Here is a 16,993-nt window from a genome sequence, read left to right as displayed (position 1 = left end):
AAAATCCTTTTGGTGTTAATGAAGGGATGGTGTAAGCTGCTGTGATTAATTTTCATTAATCATCTGTCATGTATCCAACTCAGCCCAATATCCAACCCAGCATATCATCAACTAGCTGCAATTAATTGCAGCAACTTTTGCATCCCCTCTATGAAGACCAATAAAATTTTGGCTTTCATATCTCTAGAACAATAGCTCCCCACCTTAGGTCCCCATATGTTCTTGGACTAAAACTCCCAGAAGCCTTTACCACTAGCTGTGCTGGCCAGGATTCGTGGGAGGAGTAGTCCAACAACAACTGGAAATCAAGATTGAGAACCATTGTTCTTAAAAAGTAGGATATAAATTTCATACATACATACATACATACATACATACATACATACATACATACATACATACATACATACATACATACATACATACATACATACATACATACATACATACATACATACATACATACATACATACATACATACATGGTTATTCGGTTGTCCAGAAACCTATAATTGTATCAAGAAGTAACTGTGGATAAGTAGAAAGAGAAGTGCTGATATAGCTCAGTGAGTTAGAGCATCCAGCTCTAGAGCCACAACCTGGGAATTCAAATCTTTATTGTGTCTGCTGGGAAAGAGGCTAGCCAAGACCACATGGAGCATATGCGGCTGACTGGGTTATACATCCTGCCACCAATGCAGCCTTGGGCAAGCTGCAATTCCCAAGACACAATAAGAACAGACTTGTGTAAATCTTTAATAATGAATAGAATTATTAATTATTGGAGGAGGAAAGAGTTAATGGAACTGAATAGGCCCAGACCCAAAAAAAACAAGCCAGCCAGAATCCAATAAATCCAACCATCAAAAATATATTCTTTTTCTTCTAGTCTTATATTAACCTTGGATGCACCTGCCAATTTATAATGCATGCATCAGTTTGCACTTAGCAACCTATTGCAAAAGTTAAAATTAATGTGTTGTTTCATTCGTTCACCTGTGTCTGTCAAAGCAATGTTTACGAAGCACCAAGAGAGACAAAGATTTCTGGTTTGACTACATTTCTGAGCAAGGATATTCATTAAGGCTATATAATAGCTAAGAAACTACAGAAAGCAATCCTAAAAATACATGTTCACTGTTTACCACAAATCAAAGACAAATTCCCCATTACACTTTTTAAAAGGAAAAAGAAAAAGAAAGAAAGAAAGAAAAGGACTTAAGGAGGAAAAAAAAAACCCACTAGGTTGGGTCAGTGTCAAACTAACCCAATATTCATGGCTAAATAACTAACTTGATGCTGGCAGGGACTGTGGCAGCAGTTGAGCTCCCTGATCTCCTGGCCAGAAGAAAGGTTGCTGGGTGCCAGCTGAGATGGAGCAGAAAAGGAAAGAAAAAGAAGTATTAGGAAAAGGAGGCACATCTGTGTTTCAGCAAGATACAAAGATATTTGACAAAGAATACCTCGGATGGTTTTCGATCTTCGTGCTTAGAACATGAACTCCGCTGGTGTTGAGACCTAGAATGCTGGGACCAGGTTGACAAGCCTATAGGACAGGGAAAGAAACACAGGACTGAGAACAGCATATACACTGGTCCAAAAGCACCTGGCTCATCCCCGTTCTTAAAACCTGCCTAAGCTAATCTGAACAAGTCTTCTTCACTAAAGGAAGAGCTAACTGTTCATTCCAATCTCATTCTGTTCCATAATGGACCCGCAAGAGGAAAAATGTCAGTTTAGTTTGATTTCCCTGCGAACAAATCTGTATACAGTGGTGCCTCGCTAGACGATGATAATCCATTCCACTGAAATAGCTGTTTAGCGAAATCATCATGTAGCAAAAAGCATTTCCCCATTGGAATGCATTGAAACCTGTTTAATGGGGAAGAATCGTCGTTGTCTAGCGAAGATCGGTCACAGGAAAGCCAATTTGCGAACCGCCAATCAGCTGTTTAAATAGCTATCTTGTGAAGCGTAGGTCCTGAAAACACCCGTTTTACGAGTGCTGAGGGAGCTGTCAAAATCGTTGTCTAGCGGAAATTGGCTTGCGAAGCAGGGACCAAACATTGTCCAGCGAAATTCCCCCATAGGAATCACTGTTTTGCGAATCGCTATAGCGATCGCAAAAAGTCAACGTCTAGCGAAAAAACTGTCATGCGGGGTAACTGTCTAGCGAGGCACCACTGTAATTTTTCCATCTCTCAGTGGAATAGACAACCAGTATAATAGTGGCTGTCCTGATGGCCCCAGATTGACTCCGATTTTATCCTTTCCTGGACTACCCACACTGTTAGGATATGACAGTAAACTAGCAATCTTCCCAAGGGTTCAGCTTCTTCACATGCTGACAGAAGCGCTACTCAAAAGCTAGCTAAAGTTCTATACAAATACAGCTGATTTTATTAATGGACTCACTGCGTATTTTTTTTAAAACAAATAAAACAAAATAGAATCAGAAAACATAATTTTGTTATGAACTCTCCATTCCTTTTTCCCCACAACACAATATTACAATAAACTAATTGAGTGGAAAAGTAACTATTTCATTTAAAGACAAAGATGCAACCTTAACATTTTGTTACACACCAACATGTTCCTTCGCCGTTAGGCAGAGCCTAGCTATACATTTTTGATGCACACTATATTCTTGAACTTTGCAAAACTTTACTGGCCAAAATCCTGTTGCTTCTAGAGATCTTACCCTGCAGGTCTGCACTGACAGGAAAAAGCAAGCCACTAGAAGTAAATGAGACTATGGGAGCATCTGATTGAGACAAATACAACTACACCTAAGCATAGATAACTAAAATTATCATTTAAAAAATGGGAGTTTACATCAAAACTATAACATCAGTTTCAAACCAAAAGATAAAGAGTATAATTTGGTGGGTACATTCATAATTGGGAAAATTACTTTCTTTACAACAGGAAGCATTCCCAGTGGCTTTCCCCATCTGAATATGAAAGGTAGACAAATTAAATGTTGAAATAAATGTTGAGATACATGCTACTAATAATTTATGGCCCAAATTCTGAGCAATCAGAACGATGCACTGTCAGCAGCAGATTGCTACTGATTAAAGACTTTCTTTATTGATTCTGGAATGCATACTACTTGCATGCATTAAAATAAAATCATGTGCATTCCAAAATTGAAAAAGGAAATCTTTAATCAACTGTGTTATTCCCACTGCATGGATGGAGGCACACAAACCAAAAGGATATCTGGCAATGAATGCACATGACTTTAAGTTGAGATGCTTACTCAAGAAGTTTCCCAAAAACTACAGCAAGAATGATTTTGGCAGGCTTGATTGAGGTACAAAGATGGGAATGAATCACTTGCTAATCTGAGAACAAAAAGAATGGCTATGCCTCTCAATACAAGTGGTTGGAGAATACAAATGGGAATACTGTACTGTATGTTATTGTATATGTATTCTGATCGTGTACCTGGTCAGTCACTGTGGAAACAGAATACTGAACTACTGTAAATAAACTCTTGGTGTGTTTCAATGTGGATCTTGTATAAGGGAAGGGGAGGCGATGATCAAAGAGCAAAAAGTGAATGGCATCAAAGGAATTGAAACAAAGTTTATAATTTCACGGGATCATTCTTTCATAAGAACACCTCTCAGGTAGTGTATATAGCATATACAGTATTCTTAATGTCATTAATTAAAATATTTACATACTATTGCTTGATGTACAGGGAGCTGGTTAAAAAGATGATAGATAAAACTACTACATGCAGTACGCTCTAGGACAGAGGTCCCCACCCCCCGGTCCAGGCTGTGGCCTGAGCTGGACCAGGCCGTGGAGACAGACCTCTCCCACCCCCAAAAGCACTCCCCCCCACAGCCCATTTGCGCCTGTGTGTGAGCGCAAGCGCACCCGCATGAGCACTACGCCGCCCTTTGCACATGTGCATGGGTGTGTGCGTGCCCGTATAAGCACCCCTGTTCCTTTTTAGATGCACAACCAAACACGCACTTCTTTGCGTATGCGCGCACACAGGGGGGGGCACCTTCCCCAGCCAGTCCATGGGGCTAAAAAGGTTGGAGACCGCTGCTCTAGGAAATCTAAATCAAAACCAGTTTACTGATTTCTTGAAAACTAAGCATTTGGAGCGAATTTATATAATATGTTTTCATCTATATGTAGATTCCTAACCATTTTAGAGCATGTATTTGCATGACAATAATGCAAGAACTAAATGAATGTGCAACCTGTAGCAATATTCATGGCTTTGCTTTCTGGAAAAAACGCTCCCCAAATCATAGCTTAAAATAGTTATATCCATGATCACCTAGCTCAATTATATACAATAAAACACTAAGGACTGCTCACATAGAGAAGCATAAATGAAACAAACAAATAAAACATTGTATATGGTAACAGATGCTAGGTAAGGGTAAGGGTATGACTATCTCTGCCACACCGCACTTGTAATCCTCTCAAAATCATCTGGATGCCCATTGCTATATAAATGAGTGAAAAAATAGACAGACCAGAAGGAAAATATTATGGTTTAGTAATTGTTAAGAGTCAGAGACACTTTATAAAAGAGAAGGAAAAAAATAATGGAGGAGCTGTCCACTCCAAATTAGTAGCTAAATTAGCTGGTCTGGTTTGCTGAAACTATTCCTAAAATGCTACTGACATATCAACAACTGAATACAGCACAATGTAATTTTCATATTGTTTTAAAGTACTAAGCAAATAGGATGAAGCATGCTTGCTATTTTAATTGAAATAAGTAATAGTAAGCATACATGCTATTTGAGAACAAACATGTTTCAATTTGAACCAGCAAAGCAAGTACTGCAAAGTAAATGGCTTTTAAACAGCAAAAAACCCAATTCTTCCTATGATTTCCAACATTTGTCATTTTATAATAATGTCAGAAATTGTATTCATGTTAATTGGCTCAGAGCTGTATTTCCAAATAGTGTGCGCAACACTTAACAGAAGGGAAGTGTTCAGCGTGAGACTGAGAGCAAGAGGGATGCCCCACTCGTGGGAGAGCCGCCCCTCCTCAACAGCAGAGATGGGGAGGTGGACCGCAAACCCGTACCCAAACCTTCGGTGGAACCTCCGGGGAAGACAGTGATAGAGCAGCTGACAGAAGATGTACAGAAAGTGACGACAGGGGAAGTTCAGGGAGACAAGGCAGGAAAGGAGAGAAAGAAGAGGGTGGAGTTTGAAGCAGGAGCGGGGGGAAGTGGAAAGGAGGGAAGGACAGTTACCGCCTGGATGGGAATGGGTGTGGAAGCAGGATCTGTGGACTGGACAATCTGGACGAGGAGACCATGCCCTTGTTGGGAGGCGTGACGAGGCAGACAGTAAAGGACTGGGTCTCCAATAATATCAAGGGACCCTGGGACTATAGTTACAAAAAACCTGTTATTGTTTGATGAATGGAAGCCCCTTCTGGACCAGTTGGCAGAAGGAGAAAAGACTCACAACCATGTTCCAGATAGTTTTTTATTGTTTACCAGTAATCCTCTAATAAATCCTACACCTGTTTGAAATAACATGGATCTGCTGATTTCTTTGAATTGAATTTAGAGCCTAAAGTCGAACTCTCACAGTAGCAACGACAATATTTGTTCCAAAATTTAGATTACAAGAATATTAACTTACCATCAAGAATCCTTTCCTATTAAATCTCCACAATCCCAGTCAAACCAGATATCAACAACACAACTCTTACACCATATAAAACAACTAGCTTACCTGGGCACAGTTATGATTTGAAGCCCCATGGCAAACTCAACCCTTTGAGATGAATGAGACTTAAAAATGCTTACCTTTAGCAAAACTGTGCCCTATAAAAACCTCCACTGCTTTTCCACACTTTCGTAAGGGTTTCAGATAGGTAACAAAAGATTCTAGAAAATATCATGTTTTAGAGAAAAACAATATCCCATGTCCTTAGAATGCCATCTCATATAAATATGTTTTACAGAGCTTCCAGAAGAATTTATGGAATTGATCAAATACTAAATTAAACAAAATGGCTTCAACTGATATGCAGAATATCGCGGTTTATGGCTGAACTGCAGGCCCAACATAATACATGTAGGAAATCATGAGACTACTACCTGCATATGCTGAGTTTTACATACTGGTTTTAGTTTGCTGTTGTGGCTATCTGGTGTTACATAGCTGCAAATGTATTTTGTTCTAGGTAGAACCACTTTGGTTTATTTTATGGGAGCACAGGTTAATTGCATACCCTACACACAAAATGTACTAAATTAATAGTCAAATTTGGTGGGGTTAACATTTCAGAGAGTCATGGCCCCAAATTATCTTCAGAAGTGTTTATCAAGTGATTTTTCAAGAGAATAAATCTGAACTACAGTGAAATTTTGTTTGCAGGTTTCAGAAATCTGAAGACAATATGTCCATTTTCAATTGGACACTACACCTTTAAAGAAGTCACCAACATTACAACTCAAAATGCATTCCACTTCAAATACATTTCACTCCTGTTACGTCCACATCACGAGAGAGAGAAGGCAGAATTTAGCATCAGTGTAGATGAGTGGCAAGATGGATGCAGTAAATCAAGAAGTATTTTTATACCTGTAGTCACTACAACATTGCAAGCAATGCTACCAAGCCCTTTCAAGGCATGTAAGTCTTCCAAAGCCAGATTGTTAAGATTTAACCTTTTCTTGAAGAGGTGCTCTCTCCAAAATCATTTTGCAACTGTAGTATGAAAATTACTGTACAACAGACAAAAATAAAGAAATCCCAATATGACACCTGGAATTATACAGAAAACATAGGCACGCAGGGTTTGCATTTGATATGGATTCTACACTTAGCTTAGAACATACTCAGGCACTGCTGAAATCAGACAAAGAAATATATTTCTCTCCGCCCACCAACTACCTTGATTTAAATAATAAAAGCACTCCTCTGCCATATTTCATCCATGAGTGGCAAAAAGATCAGCAACTGTCCAGTAAGTTTAAACCAACAAGGGAAAACTCACCAAAGTTAATGACAAAGTACTATTCAAGCCTTGGCACTCCCAAGCCAACTACACCAGAGCACAGAGTGCTGTCCTCTGAAGATGCCGGCCACAGAGACTGGTAAAATGCTAGGAAGAACAACCTTCAGAACACGGCCAAAGAGCCTGAAAAACCACAACAACCATTATTCAAGCCTTACTCACAATTATCATTGGGTATGCTGCTTTCTTACGGCTTACAACTAAGCAGTAAAATTGAGAGAGGGAGAAATTGGACAAGATAGGCGTAGTCCTGATGTCATTGAAAAGAATCACTGCACTCAAGAAAAAGATGTTCTAAAAACCTTCTATGTATAGTCAAACCTTCTATGTCTCCATATCAGCTCAATGGCATTTAATTTATACAAATGAGATTACAAAACCCAACAGTTACCATATTAAAAGAAAAGTGAGAATCAAGAACTCAAAACAACGGAAATCTGTGAAAAACAGTAACACGCTTGACCACAAATGATACTTTCAGATTCAACATGCATGTATCTTGTTGAATGACATCACCCCACATTAGCATATGGTGCAAGAGTTTGCGTATTTTGCTGTATGCACCTTTCCCCCTGAAACCTGAGGGGTGAGGGAAAGATTTCAACATTTTTAAAATGAACATGTCCCCAGAAGCTGCCAAAACCGATTTGATGTCCCAGGGAGCACACCCAGCAGCCAATATGCTACGCTGCATGGCAGAAGATTAGCTACAGAATGCATAATGCAGAACACTGTTGTAAAAGCAGCTGCAGAGCATCCAGCTGCGTCCTAGGAGCACTCCAGGCTGCTGTCTTTTCATTGACACTTCAAAGCCTGAGCACTCTTGGAGGCTGCACACACTTTCCCCTACAGTAAATACAACACTTCTACATTGCTAAACCAGACGGCACAACAATTTCCAGCATAGAGGCATGCCTAACCACTGCTCTTGCTTCGTGTTGGTATTTCTGTCTGCTGAGCTTCTTTCTGGCCTCTCTTTGAGAAAGAGTGGGCACTTGCCAACAGCACAATTTGGTGGAAAACCCATGCAGCTGGAGCAGAAAATGGAAGTGGTTAGAACAGCCTGCGCTGCCAACCCACCATTATAAAACCTTATTTCAGACTTCCTTCTATGCCTGCCAAGATCATGGTATCACAGACAATCCGCCCACCAGTCCCACACAAGGCAGGCCACAATGAGCCAGAGGGCAAACACTCTGCAGGGGAAAGGGCCTGCAAAACAAACCATTCTCAACCAAAAAAAAAAAAAAAGCAGATATCCAACACAGCAGATGAGCTGCGAATCTATCAAAGGCTGCTGTCAGTATTCTACTTCTGTCAGTATTCTACTTCTAAGTAGACACAACTGCAGGCATATCTTTTATAGCTATAAAATACTTCTGTACAGATCCAATGTTGTTCTGTTCACAAGAGACTTTTTTCATCCACTGGAGGTTTCCACAAATAAAAACAGTAAACAGCAGTTTTCCCTTTTTTTCCCAACAGCCTGACACATCTCCCAAAATATAATTCTAGACCAGTGGTTCTTAACCTTTTTGAAAGAAATGCCCCCTTGAGCCATTGAGGAAGTTATCATTGCCCCCCCTCCCCGCGGTGATATCATATCATATCATATCATATCATATCATATCATATCATATCATATCATATCATATCATATCATATCATATCATATCAATCTATCTATCTATCTATCTATCTATCTATCTATCTATCTATCTATCTATCTATCTATCTATCTATCTATCTATCTATCTATCTATCTATCTATCTATGACACTTAAATTCAATGACCCCTGAAAATAAAATTCAATTGCAAGAAAATGAAATGTCTGAGAAAAACAGTAACATTTAATGATTTAGTTACAAGTGAATTTTAAAATGCAAAAAGAAATGCCCCCTTGAGCCATTGAGGAAGTTATCATTGCCCCCCCTCCCCGCGGTGATATCATATCATATCATATCATATCATATCATATCATATCATATCATATCTATCTATCTATCTATCTATCTATCTATCTATCTATCTATCTATCTATCTATCTATCTATCTATCTATCTATCTATCTATCTATCTATGACACTTAAATTCAATGACCCCTGAAAATAAAATTCAATTGCAAGAAAATGAAATGTCTGAGAAAAACAGTAACATTAATGATTTAGTTACAAGTGAATTTTAAAATGCAAAAAGAAATATAAAAAGGGCATAAAAAACCGCAATGCAGGAGCTAAAAATTTCAAGATGAAAACTTGTAAACTAAATTAAGATTCGAGGAAAATATATATTCATGCACACTATTAAAAGGGTTAAAAAGACACAAAGAAAATTTTTACAGAAGGAAAGCAACTAAAATCAGAGCAACAAAAATATATATCTACACAAAAAGTTTACACGACGAGCACAACAAAAAATTGAAACCATAAAACCAAGAAACCAAAAATATAATATTGAACTGGAGTGCACGTTAAAAAAGTACAATGCAAAGAGACACACAAAATGTTTTACAGAGCACAACAAGAATTCAAAAATGAAGCAAACATCGTCATACTGTATAAGAACAAAGGAGACAGGGGCGACTGCAATAACTACCATGGTATCTCTCTTCTCAGCGTTGTAGAGAAGATGTGTGCCCATCTTGTGCTGAAGAGACTCCAGGTGCTTGCAGACAGTCTATCCAGAATCACAGTGTGGATTTTGAGCTAAGAGATCCACCACTGACATGGTATTCTCCCTCAGACAGTTGCAGGAGAAATGTAGTGAACAACAGCAGCCACTCTTTGTGGACTTCATAGATCTCACAAAGGCCTTTGATTTGGTTAGCAGGGATGGCCTTTTTAAAATACTTCCCAAGATTGGATGTCCACCTCAACTCCTTAACATCATCAGGTCCTTTCGTGAGGGAATGAAGGGCACCGTAGTTTTTGATGGCTCAACATCAGATCCCTTTGACAGAGAATTAGTGCAGCAAAATTGCCCCAGAGGGAGACCCCAGCTGTGATACAAGGATATCTGCAAGTGGGATCTGAAGGCCTCAGGAATGGACCTCAACAGATGGGAAACCCTGGCGTCTGAGCCTTCAGCCTGGAGGCAAGCGTTGCATCACGGCCTCTCCCAATTTGAAGAGACCCTTGTCCAGCAGGCCAAGGCAAAGAGGCTGGTGCTGAGGTTTTTATCCAGTGGAAGTCACTCCACTGATAGAAGGCACTGTCCCCTTTCAGAAGAGGGAAGGAGATAGTTTTCAGTGATGCCCCTCCCTCTTCCAGACCACTTCAGATCTGCTGTTAAGTGTGAGTTGGGTAACTGAGCTTGGTGTGGTGGCAATGAAGAATGAGGGCAGCACAGGAGAAAGAATATTGCGGTAGGGAAGCAGCCTAATTTCTCCTTCCACCAGCAAGATGATCCTTCCTGGACACAAGCCTGTGTATTCCAAAGCTTGAAAAATGCAGCTTGATAAAAGCTTCACTTCATCTTCCACAAACTACCTCTGACACTTAAATGTGCCTAAAGGGTGGCAATTAAAAACAATATGTCTCCATGAATTCTGGCCACATCCTGATGAAAATATAGCCAGGACTATGTATTAATGCCCCATTCTAGTTTCACCAAAAGACTTAGTTTTCATACTGACCAATAATATGTCAGCTGGCATATTATTGCCATTGCTGGCAATAATATGCCAGCAATTGTAACTTCAGTTACAAGTTCTAACAGAATCTTAAAAATCAGAGAATCTTAGAATAATAGAGTATTTGTTTGAAAGGAAAGGAATATTGATTTTGCTGCTGTCTGAACTCTAAATTCAAGATAGCAACCCACTTGGGTCTCAAAATAATTTTTTTTTGAAAAGGCAGAGCAAAGTTAGAGAGAAATTCTGTAGACAGTAGACTTTGTATTAAGGAAATAGAGAAGCAAATTAGGGTTGTATATTGCCTTGTAGCAGTTTAATTTTTTTTTAATTCAAGGAGCATTGTTAGAATAATGTAAAAGTCTGTTGACCAAAGCAACCTTCTACGCATGAAACTTGTTTAATGTAACATTTTCACATTATCTTTTCAGAAGATTTTGAGAATAATTTTCAAGGTTTATGCCAATCACTTCACAGTCCTAAGGGTTTTACAGCAGTCAGAAAGTAATGAGTAACTAACACTCTTTGCAACATTTACTCACACAAATTACTTTGGGGGGAGACAGTTACAACAATATCCATAACAAATTACCTTAAAAACAACTTTCTAAGTACCCAACAGAACAATAAACAACTGAACTACTGGATAGCTCAATGAGAGATGGTGAGCCACCCCAAACCTGCAATGGGCAGGAAGGTGAGCCAAGGGCAGGGGATTGTGGGAGTTGTAGTCTAAACCTTGTGGAGCACCCCTGCCACCCCCTTCTTGAAGCAAACTGTTATACTCAAGCCACTGACATGCTGCACCTTCACTGAACGGATCCTCAGGGTTCAGGAAGAAAGAGGAGCGGCTTACTTTCCACGGTGCATTTGCTTAAGTCTCTCTATGACAGTCCCATGGGTTTTGCCCTCAGCGCTCTCAGTTCAATTTGAGAGCTTTCTCTCCCAGAGGATTTACACATAGAGTGTACATGGAAGACAGGGGAAGATATCAAGTCCGACGTCCCTCAAAGCCATTTAAAGTCAGCCAGGTCAACTTTCTTCCCCCTTGACAGCCAGCCAGCCACAACAGGACAACAAGAAAAGCTGGAAAAGCTGCTGAATTCCCACCCACCCAGGATGACCCGAGCCAGCCCTGTCCCTAGAAATCCTGATGCGCCACCCCAATCCAACCCGTTTCTCTCCACGCTTCCTTTGCAACGGGCAGGAAGGTGGGCAGGAAGGCAGGATGGACAAACGGGGCTCGTCTCTCCCTCCCCACCCGGGTGCAAGGCAGTGTTTCACCAGACGAGGATGGGGCCTGAGAGACCCTTTCCTTCCACCCAATTCACACTCAGTGCTCCCCTAAGGAAGAGAGGCGAGTCGTGACAGGCAGAAAGAGCTGGATCGTCTGGCGGCAGCGGTGGCATCGGATCCACTGCCAGCACCATGGTTGCAGCCGCCTTCACAGGTTTGGCTCACTCCAGCGCCCCCCTACCACCCCCTTCTGTTCCACCGCCCCCACACCGCCCCTTTTCATTCTACCGCCCCCCTGAAAAATGAAATCGCCCCCTGGGGGGTATTATTGCCCACGTTAAGAACCACTGTTCTAGACAGTTTGTGAATCTTACACAACGAGAGAGTCTTCTGGGAGCTGTAAGGCAGGAGGAGTGCACAAATATTATCTGTCCCAGATTCCCTGCTGTTCACTGAGGCCTACATCAGATTCCTCTCTATACGGAAGGGCAGCATTAACTTTTAATGAGTTGTACTTCAACAATACTATTCCTTATGTCATCGTACTGGCTGCATAATATTAACCTGAACTTGAAACTAATTCATAAAAAATACTTATCCATAAAGAAATTTTACTAGCCTTCTTGCCAACAGACAACTATAGTGAGTGTTGGTAACATGGTGTTTGCTTGGAAAAAAAGAAAAGTCCACCCTTTTCCAATATATATTTTTAAAAATCCTATGTGGTTTTCAGGAGGAGTTCTTAACTTGTCACAACAACCAGGGAAAATGGCTATTTATGTGCTAGAGAAGAGTGAGTCACTCAGCATTATTTTTTTAAAAATGGATTTCAATATAATATTAGACAACCCTGGCAGTTTTATAGTTGTCTGAGCAGGAAATCATTTTTAGATTCTTAAAGACTTGAATCAGAAATCAAATAGTTCTGTTGTACAGGCCACAAAATTACTATTTCTTGGGAAGTCATTGGAAGTACACAAGAATACACTGATGTTTTATTGATGTGTTCAAAGGTGAATGGCAGCCCCAGGTCACAACAATCCAGCCCAATACCAAGTTATGAATTCAGCCTTTCGGCTTTGCAGGTCAAAGCAAAACTGAAATTAAATCTATGGAGAGTTTCCCCCACCTTAAATATACATATACAGTGGTAATTCATTTATTGAACATAAGAAGTTTTTCATGTGGGTCCTTGTCAAGATTTCACATGGCCCCTGATTGTTTCACCAAACTAGGAGCTCACTCTACGTGCCCCTCAGCTGCCACCAGTTGATTTCATCAACAACACGAGGTATTACCATCTGCCAGAAAAGGGTGTCATCTGCATATCTTAAATTACTGATATTTCTTCCACCAATGTTCACTCCTACTTAATCTGAATCTAGTCTGTCTTTCTGTGTGGTATGTTCTGCATACAGACTGAAAAGATAAGGGGATACAATGCTCCCTTATCTAACACCTTTGCCTATAGGAAACCATTTTGTCTCTCCATATTCTGTCCTAATTGTAGCTTTTTATCCACAATATAAGACAATCAAGTGCTGAAGAACACCTATTTCTTTCAGAACAAACCATAGTTTCTCATGACCTACACAGTCAAAGTTTATAAAATAGTCTATAAAGCACAGACAGATCGTCTTCTAACATTCTTTGGTGTTCTTCACTAGCCAGTGGATATTTGAAATATAATCTTGAGTAGCTCTCTTCCTTTTTGGAATTCAGCTTTACGCTGAGTATCAGGAAAAGCTTCTTAACTGTTAGAGTAGTATGGCTATGGAACCAAATACCTCAGTAGGTAGTGAGCACTCCAACTTCAAGGCATTCAAGAAAAAACTGAACAACCATCTGTTAGATCTGCTTTGACTTGGATTCCTGCACTGACCAGAGAGTTGGACTTGATGGCTTTATAGGTCCCTTCCAATTCAATTACAGTGGGCCCTCTACTTACGAACTTAATCCGTTCTGGAAGGACGTTCGTAAGTAGGAAAGTTCGTAACTAGAAAAAGCATTTCCCATAGGAATGCATTGAAAAACAATTAATCCGTTCGGCAGGAATCAAGGAGCTCCTCTTCCCTCTTCCCTCCGCGGGCGCGGAGCAGAGCCCCCGTCCAAGCATCTCGCCTACCTTCGAGCTGGTCTCTTGTGACCCAAGGGGGACATGAATGCCAATACTCCAGCTTCGAGGCGCGCACGGAATCCTCTGAGCAGGCGGGCACGCGCGCCAGCCAGGCAGCAATGAAGCAGCCGAGCAATCCAGGGAGGGAGAGGTTGCCTTTGGCAGCCGTTCACACCATGCTCCACAGAGCTCAGGGCAGGCGACGGGCTGAGCAGCCACAGGCGGGAAAGGGAGCTGCTGCTACTGCTACTCCTCCTCCACTCCCTCCCTCCGCCCCGATCCTCCCAGGTCCCCGCCGCTGCGATCGGCAGCTTCAGAGCTCTCAAAGGGCTTTCCCACCCTTTCTCCCTGCCTTTTGGGTTTGTAACCTGATCCGCGTTCAGAAGTAGGTTCTACTACTTGCGATGAGATCGGGTTCGTAACCTGAAATGTTCGCAACTAGGGCCGTTCGTAAGTGGAGGGCCCACTGTATTCTATGATTGAACACCAGGCATTTCTTGTATTGCCATATAAGGTAAAAGCTTCTACTGCAACACTTAGATCATCAATTTGTTTGCATGCAAAATGAAAGCAATGGTCCTATAGTTACTGCATTCCTTGGCATCTCCTTTCCTAGGGACTAGAATGTATACAGTGGGGTCTTGACTTGAGAACTTAATCCGTATTGGAAGGCGGTTCTCAAGTCAAAAAGTCTGTAAGTCAAGTCTCCATTGACCTACAGTGCATTGAAAACCGATTAATCCCGTAACAGGCCGTTTTTGTACCATTTTGGTTTTTTTCTGGTCTGCAAGTCAAATCTCAGTCTGCAAGTCAAACCTAAATTTTGTGGCCAGAGAAGTCTGTAACTCAAAAAGTCTGTAAGTCAAGCCATCGGTAAGTCAAGGGTCCACTGTATTGTGCATTTCCAGTCTGTGGACCACTGTTTTGTTTTCCACATTTGTTGGCATATTCTCGTTAGGATTTTGACAGATTCATTCTCTGTGTCTTGAAACAGTTATATCAGTATTCCATCTAACCCTGGTGATTTATTTATTCCTAGCACTTTCAGAGCAGCTTTCACTTTCCTTTCCAGAACTGCAGGTGTTTCACCATAGGATTCCTCTTCAAAGGAGTCTTGTCATCCTTTTATTCCTTCTGTTCAGTTCTTTAGTATACTGTTTCTACCTTCTCTATTTTCTCCTGGTCAGATACTGTGCTTCTTTGTTGGTCATTCAGCAATTTATAATATAATTTATAAGATCTTATTGAAAAGATACGGGAAATAGCCGAAATGAATATCTTATCAGAAGTCATGAAAGACCAACCCCTGCAAAAGGCAACAGAAAGATGGGACTTATTTAATAAATGGATTGAATCAACAGGCAGTAGCTGAATATATATAGTGAAATAAGAACTTTACATACGAGGCAGAAAAGAGTAAATAGAATGATTTCAAATCTGATATGGCAATAGGTATAGATTGGATATTAGTATGTCATGTTTCCCCTCTCCCTCACAAATCCCAACTCCCTTTTTCCTTTGTCACCCCTTATGTTTAAAAAAAATAAAATATTTTTTAAAAAAGCAATTTATAATTTAATTTATAAAGATTCTAATAGTGCCTTCACAGTAAGTGAAATATTTAAGGGGATGATCTGATTTTATCTTTCAATCCTAATCATCATGCTGATAAGACTATAAGGTTGATAAATACATGATCTTTTCCCACAGAATATTAATATATAGTATCCATATCAATTTGTTGCATTGTTTATGATAGATTAAAGGGTTTGTTATGAAAAAATGTAAAGGCTTGAAGTAGCTCTTTTCAAATTGGGGCATTTAGCTGAATCCATGATTTTCTGTGATCTTTTGGATTTCTTCAACCCAACCCTAGAATTTAGATAGAATTTCTGAAATGATACTAAGAAATTATACTATAATATTAACATTTTTATATTTACTTTAAAAGTTATGCATTTATTAGAGAACATCCCTAATATGTCAGGATGACTGGATTTTTAATTGAGATATACAATCTAAGGCCTCTAATAATCCCACAGGATTTCTCAAACAATAAGGAAATGAGAATAGAATTCCACATTCCATGTAGTTCTGCTATTCCTTCTCCTGTTTCCAGGCCTTTCTAGTGAATACACAATGGGAAGTCAGAAAAGTTTTCCTTTCCACTCTTTCTTCTGCCCTATATGGCATCTGCTTGCAGCATCCATTGATTCCACCAGAGCACCAGACGCAATGAGGAAAAAGCATCAGAAGACATCAGCCTCCAAGATGAATCAACCTAACCAGGCTTAGAATCTATGTAAAGATAAACCTCAAGTCATAAACAGCTTGTCCTTGAACAAGAAACTAACTGACACCTCCCACATCCACACACAGATCCCGACCAGGCAAGAACACCAGATCATAACTTTGTCTGCTCAAATATATTAAGCAATGTTCGGAATTATTCTGACACGACATCTAAACATAGTTATTGAAGTCTGGAGATCCTCAACACCAATATGAGTATTTTTTGCTCCATAAGACACACTCCCCCCCCCCCCAAATAGAGGAGGAGAAAGTATGTGCGTCTTATGGAGTAAATACAGTAAAAAAAGGATTCAGCTACCACTACCCAGAAGCCTCCCACTACCATGCTGGGAGGCCTCTGAACTGGCACCAGAGACTGCTTGCTGTTTGGACCTCACCATTCTGCACTGCTAGCTTTCCAGGATCTGCTTCCTGCAGCCCACCTGGAAAACCAGCAAGGCCAACAGGCCTATGGCAGCAGGCAGTGAAAACAGCCAAGGACCAAAGGGTGATTCTACAAAGACCAGGGGAAACCATAAACACAGTCCCCCACTTAGGCAGGTGATTTTCCCACATTCAGGGAAATCACAGGGGTCAGCACATCCAAAGTGCAATAGATGGGCCTTACCCTGGGAAAACCACTTTTACAATAATGGTATCTCCCCTGCCAGGTATGAGTTAGAATGG

The 16,993-nt window shown here is 40.4% G+C and overlaps 1 protein-coding gene and 1 pseudogene across 4 annotated transcripts in view; both read right to left on the bottom strand.

Moving 5' to 3' along the window:
• Positions 1 to 16,993, bottom strand: part of JADE1 (jade family PHD finger 1) — a 74,946-nt gene that overhangs the window by 34,853 nt on the left and 23,100 nt on the right. For 2 of the 4 annotated variants that reach the window (XM_020781527.3, XM_020781529.3), the window contains exons 3-4: positions 1,464 to 1,546; positions 1,294 to 1,368 (exon numbers count right to left, since the gene is read on the bottom strand). In XM_020781527.3, coding sequence (XP_020637186.1) covers positions 1,294 to 1,368; positions 1,464 to 1,546 — 158 coding nt within the window. The remainder of the gene's footprint in view (positions 1 to 1,293; positions 1,369 to 1,463; positions 1,547 to 16,993) is intronic. The other 2 variants (XM_020781528.3, XM_078376711.1) reach the window with 1 other exon arrangement.
• On the bottom strand, positions 16,831 to 16,985 carry LOC140707847 (U1 spliceosomal RNA; annotated as a pseudogene).

This window comes from Pogona vitticeps, chromosome 5 (genome assembly GCF_051106095.1).
Source record: "Pogona vitticeps strain Pit_001003342236 chromosome 5, PviZW2.1, whole genome shotgun sequence".
In the NCBI taxonomy this organism is placed as follows: Eukaryota; Metazoa; Chordata; class Lepidosauria; order Squamata; family Agamidae; genus Pogona; species Pogona vitticeps.
The sequence above is the reverse complement of the archived record's forward strand: the minus strand, read 5'-3'. Positions and strand labels throughout refer to the sequence as shown.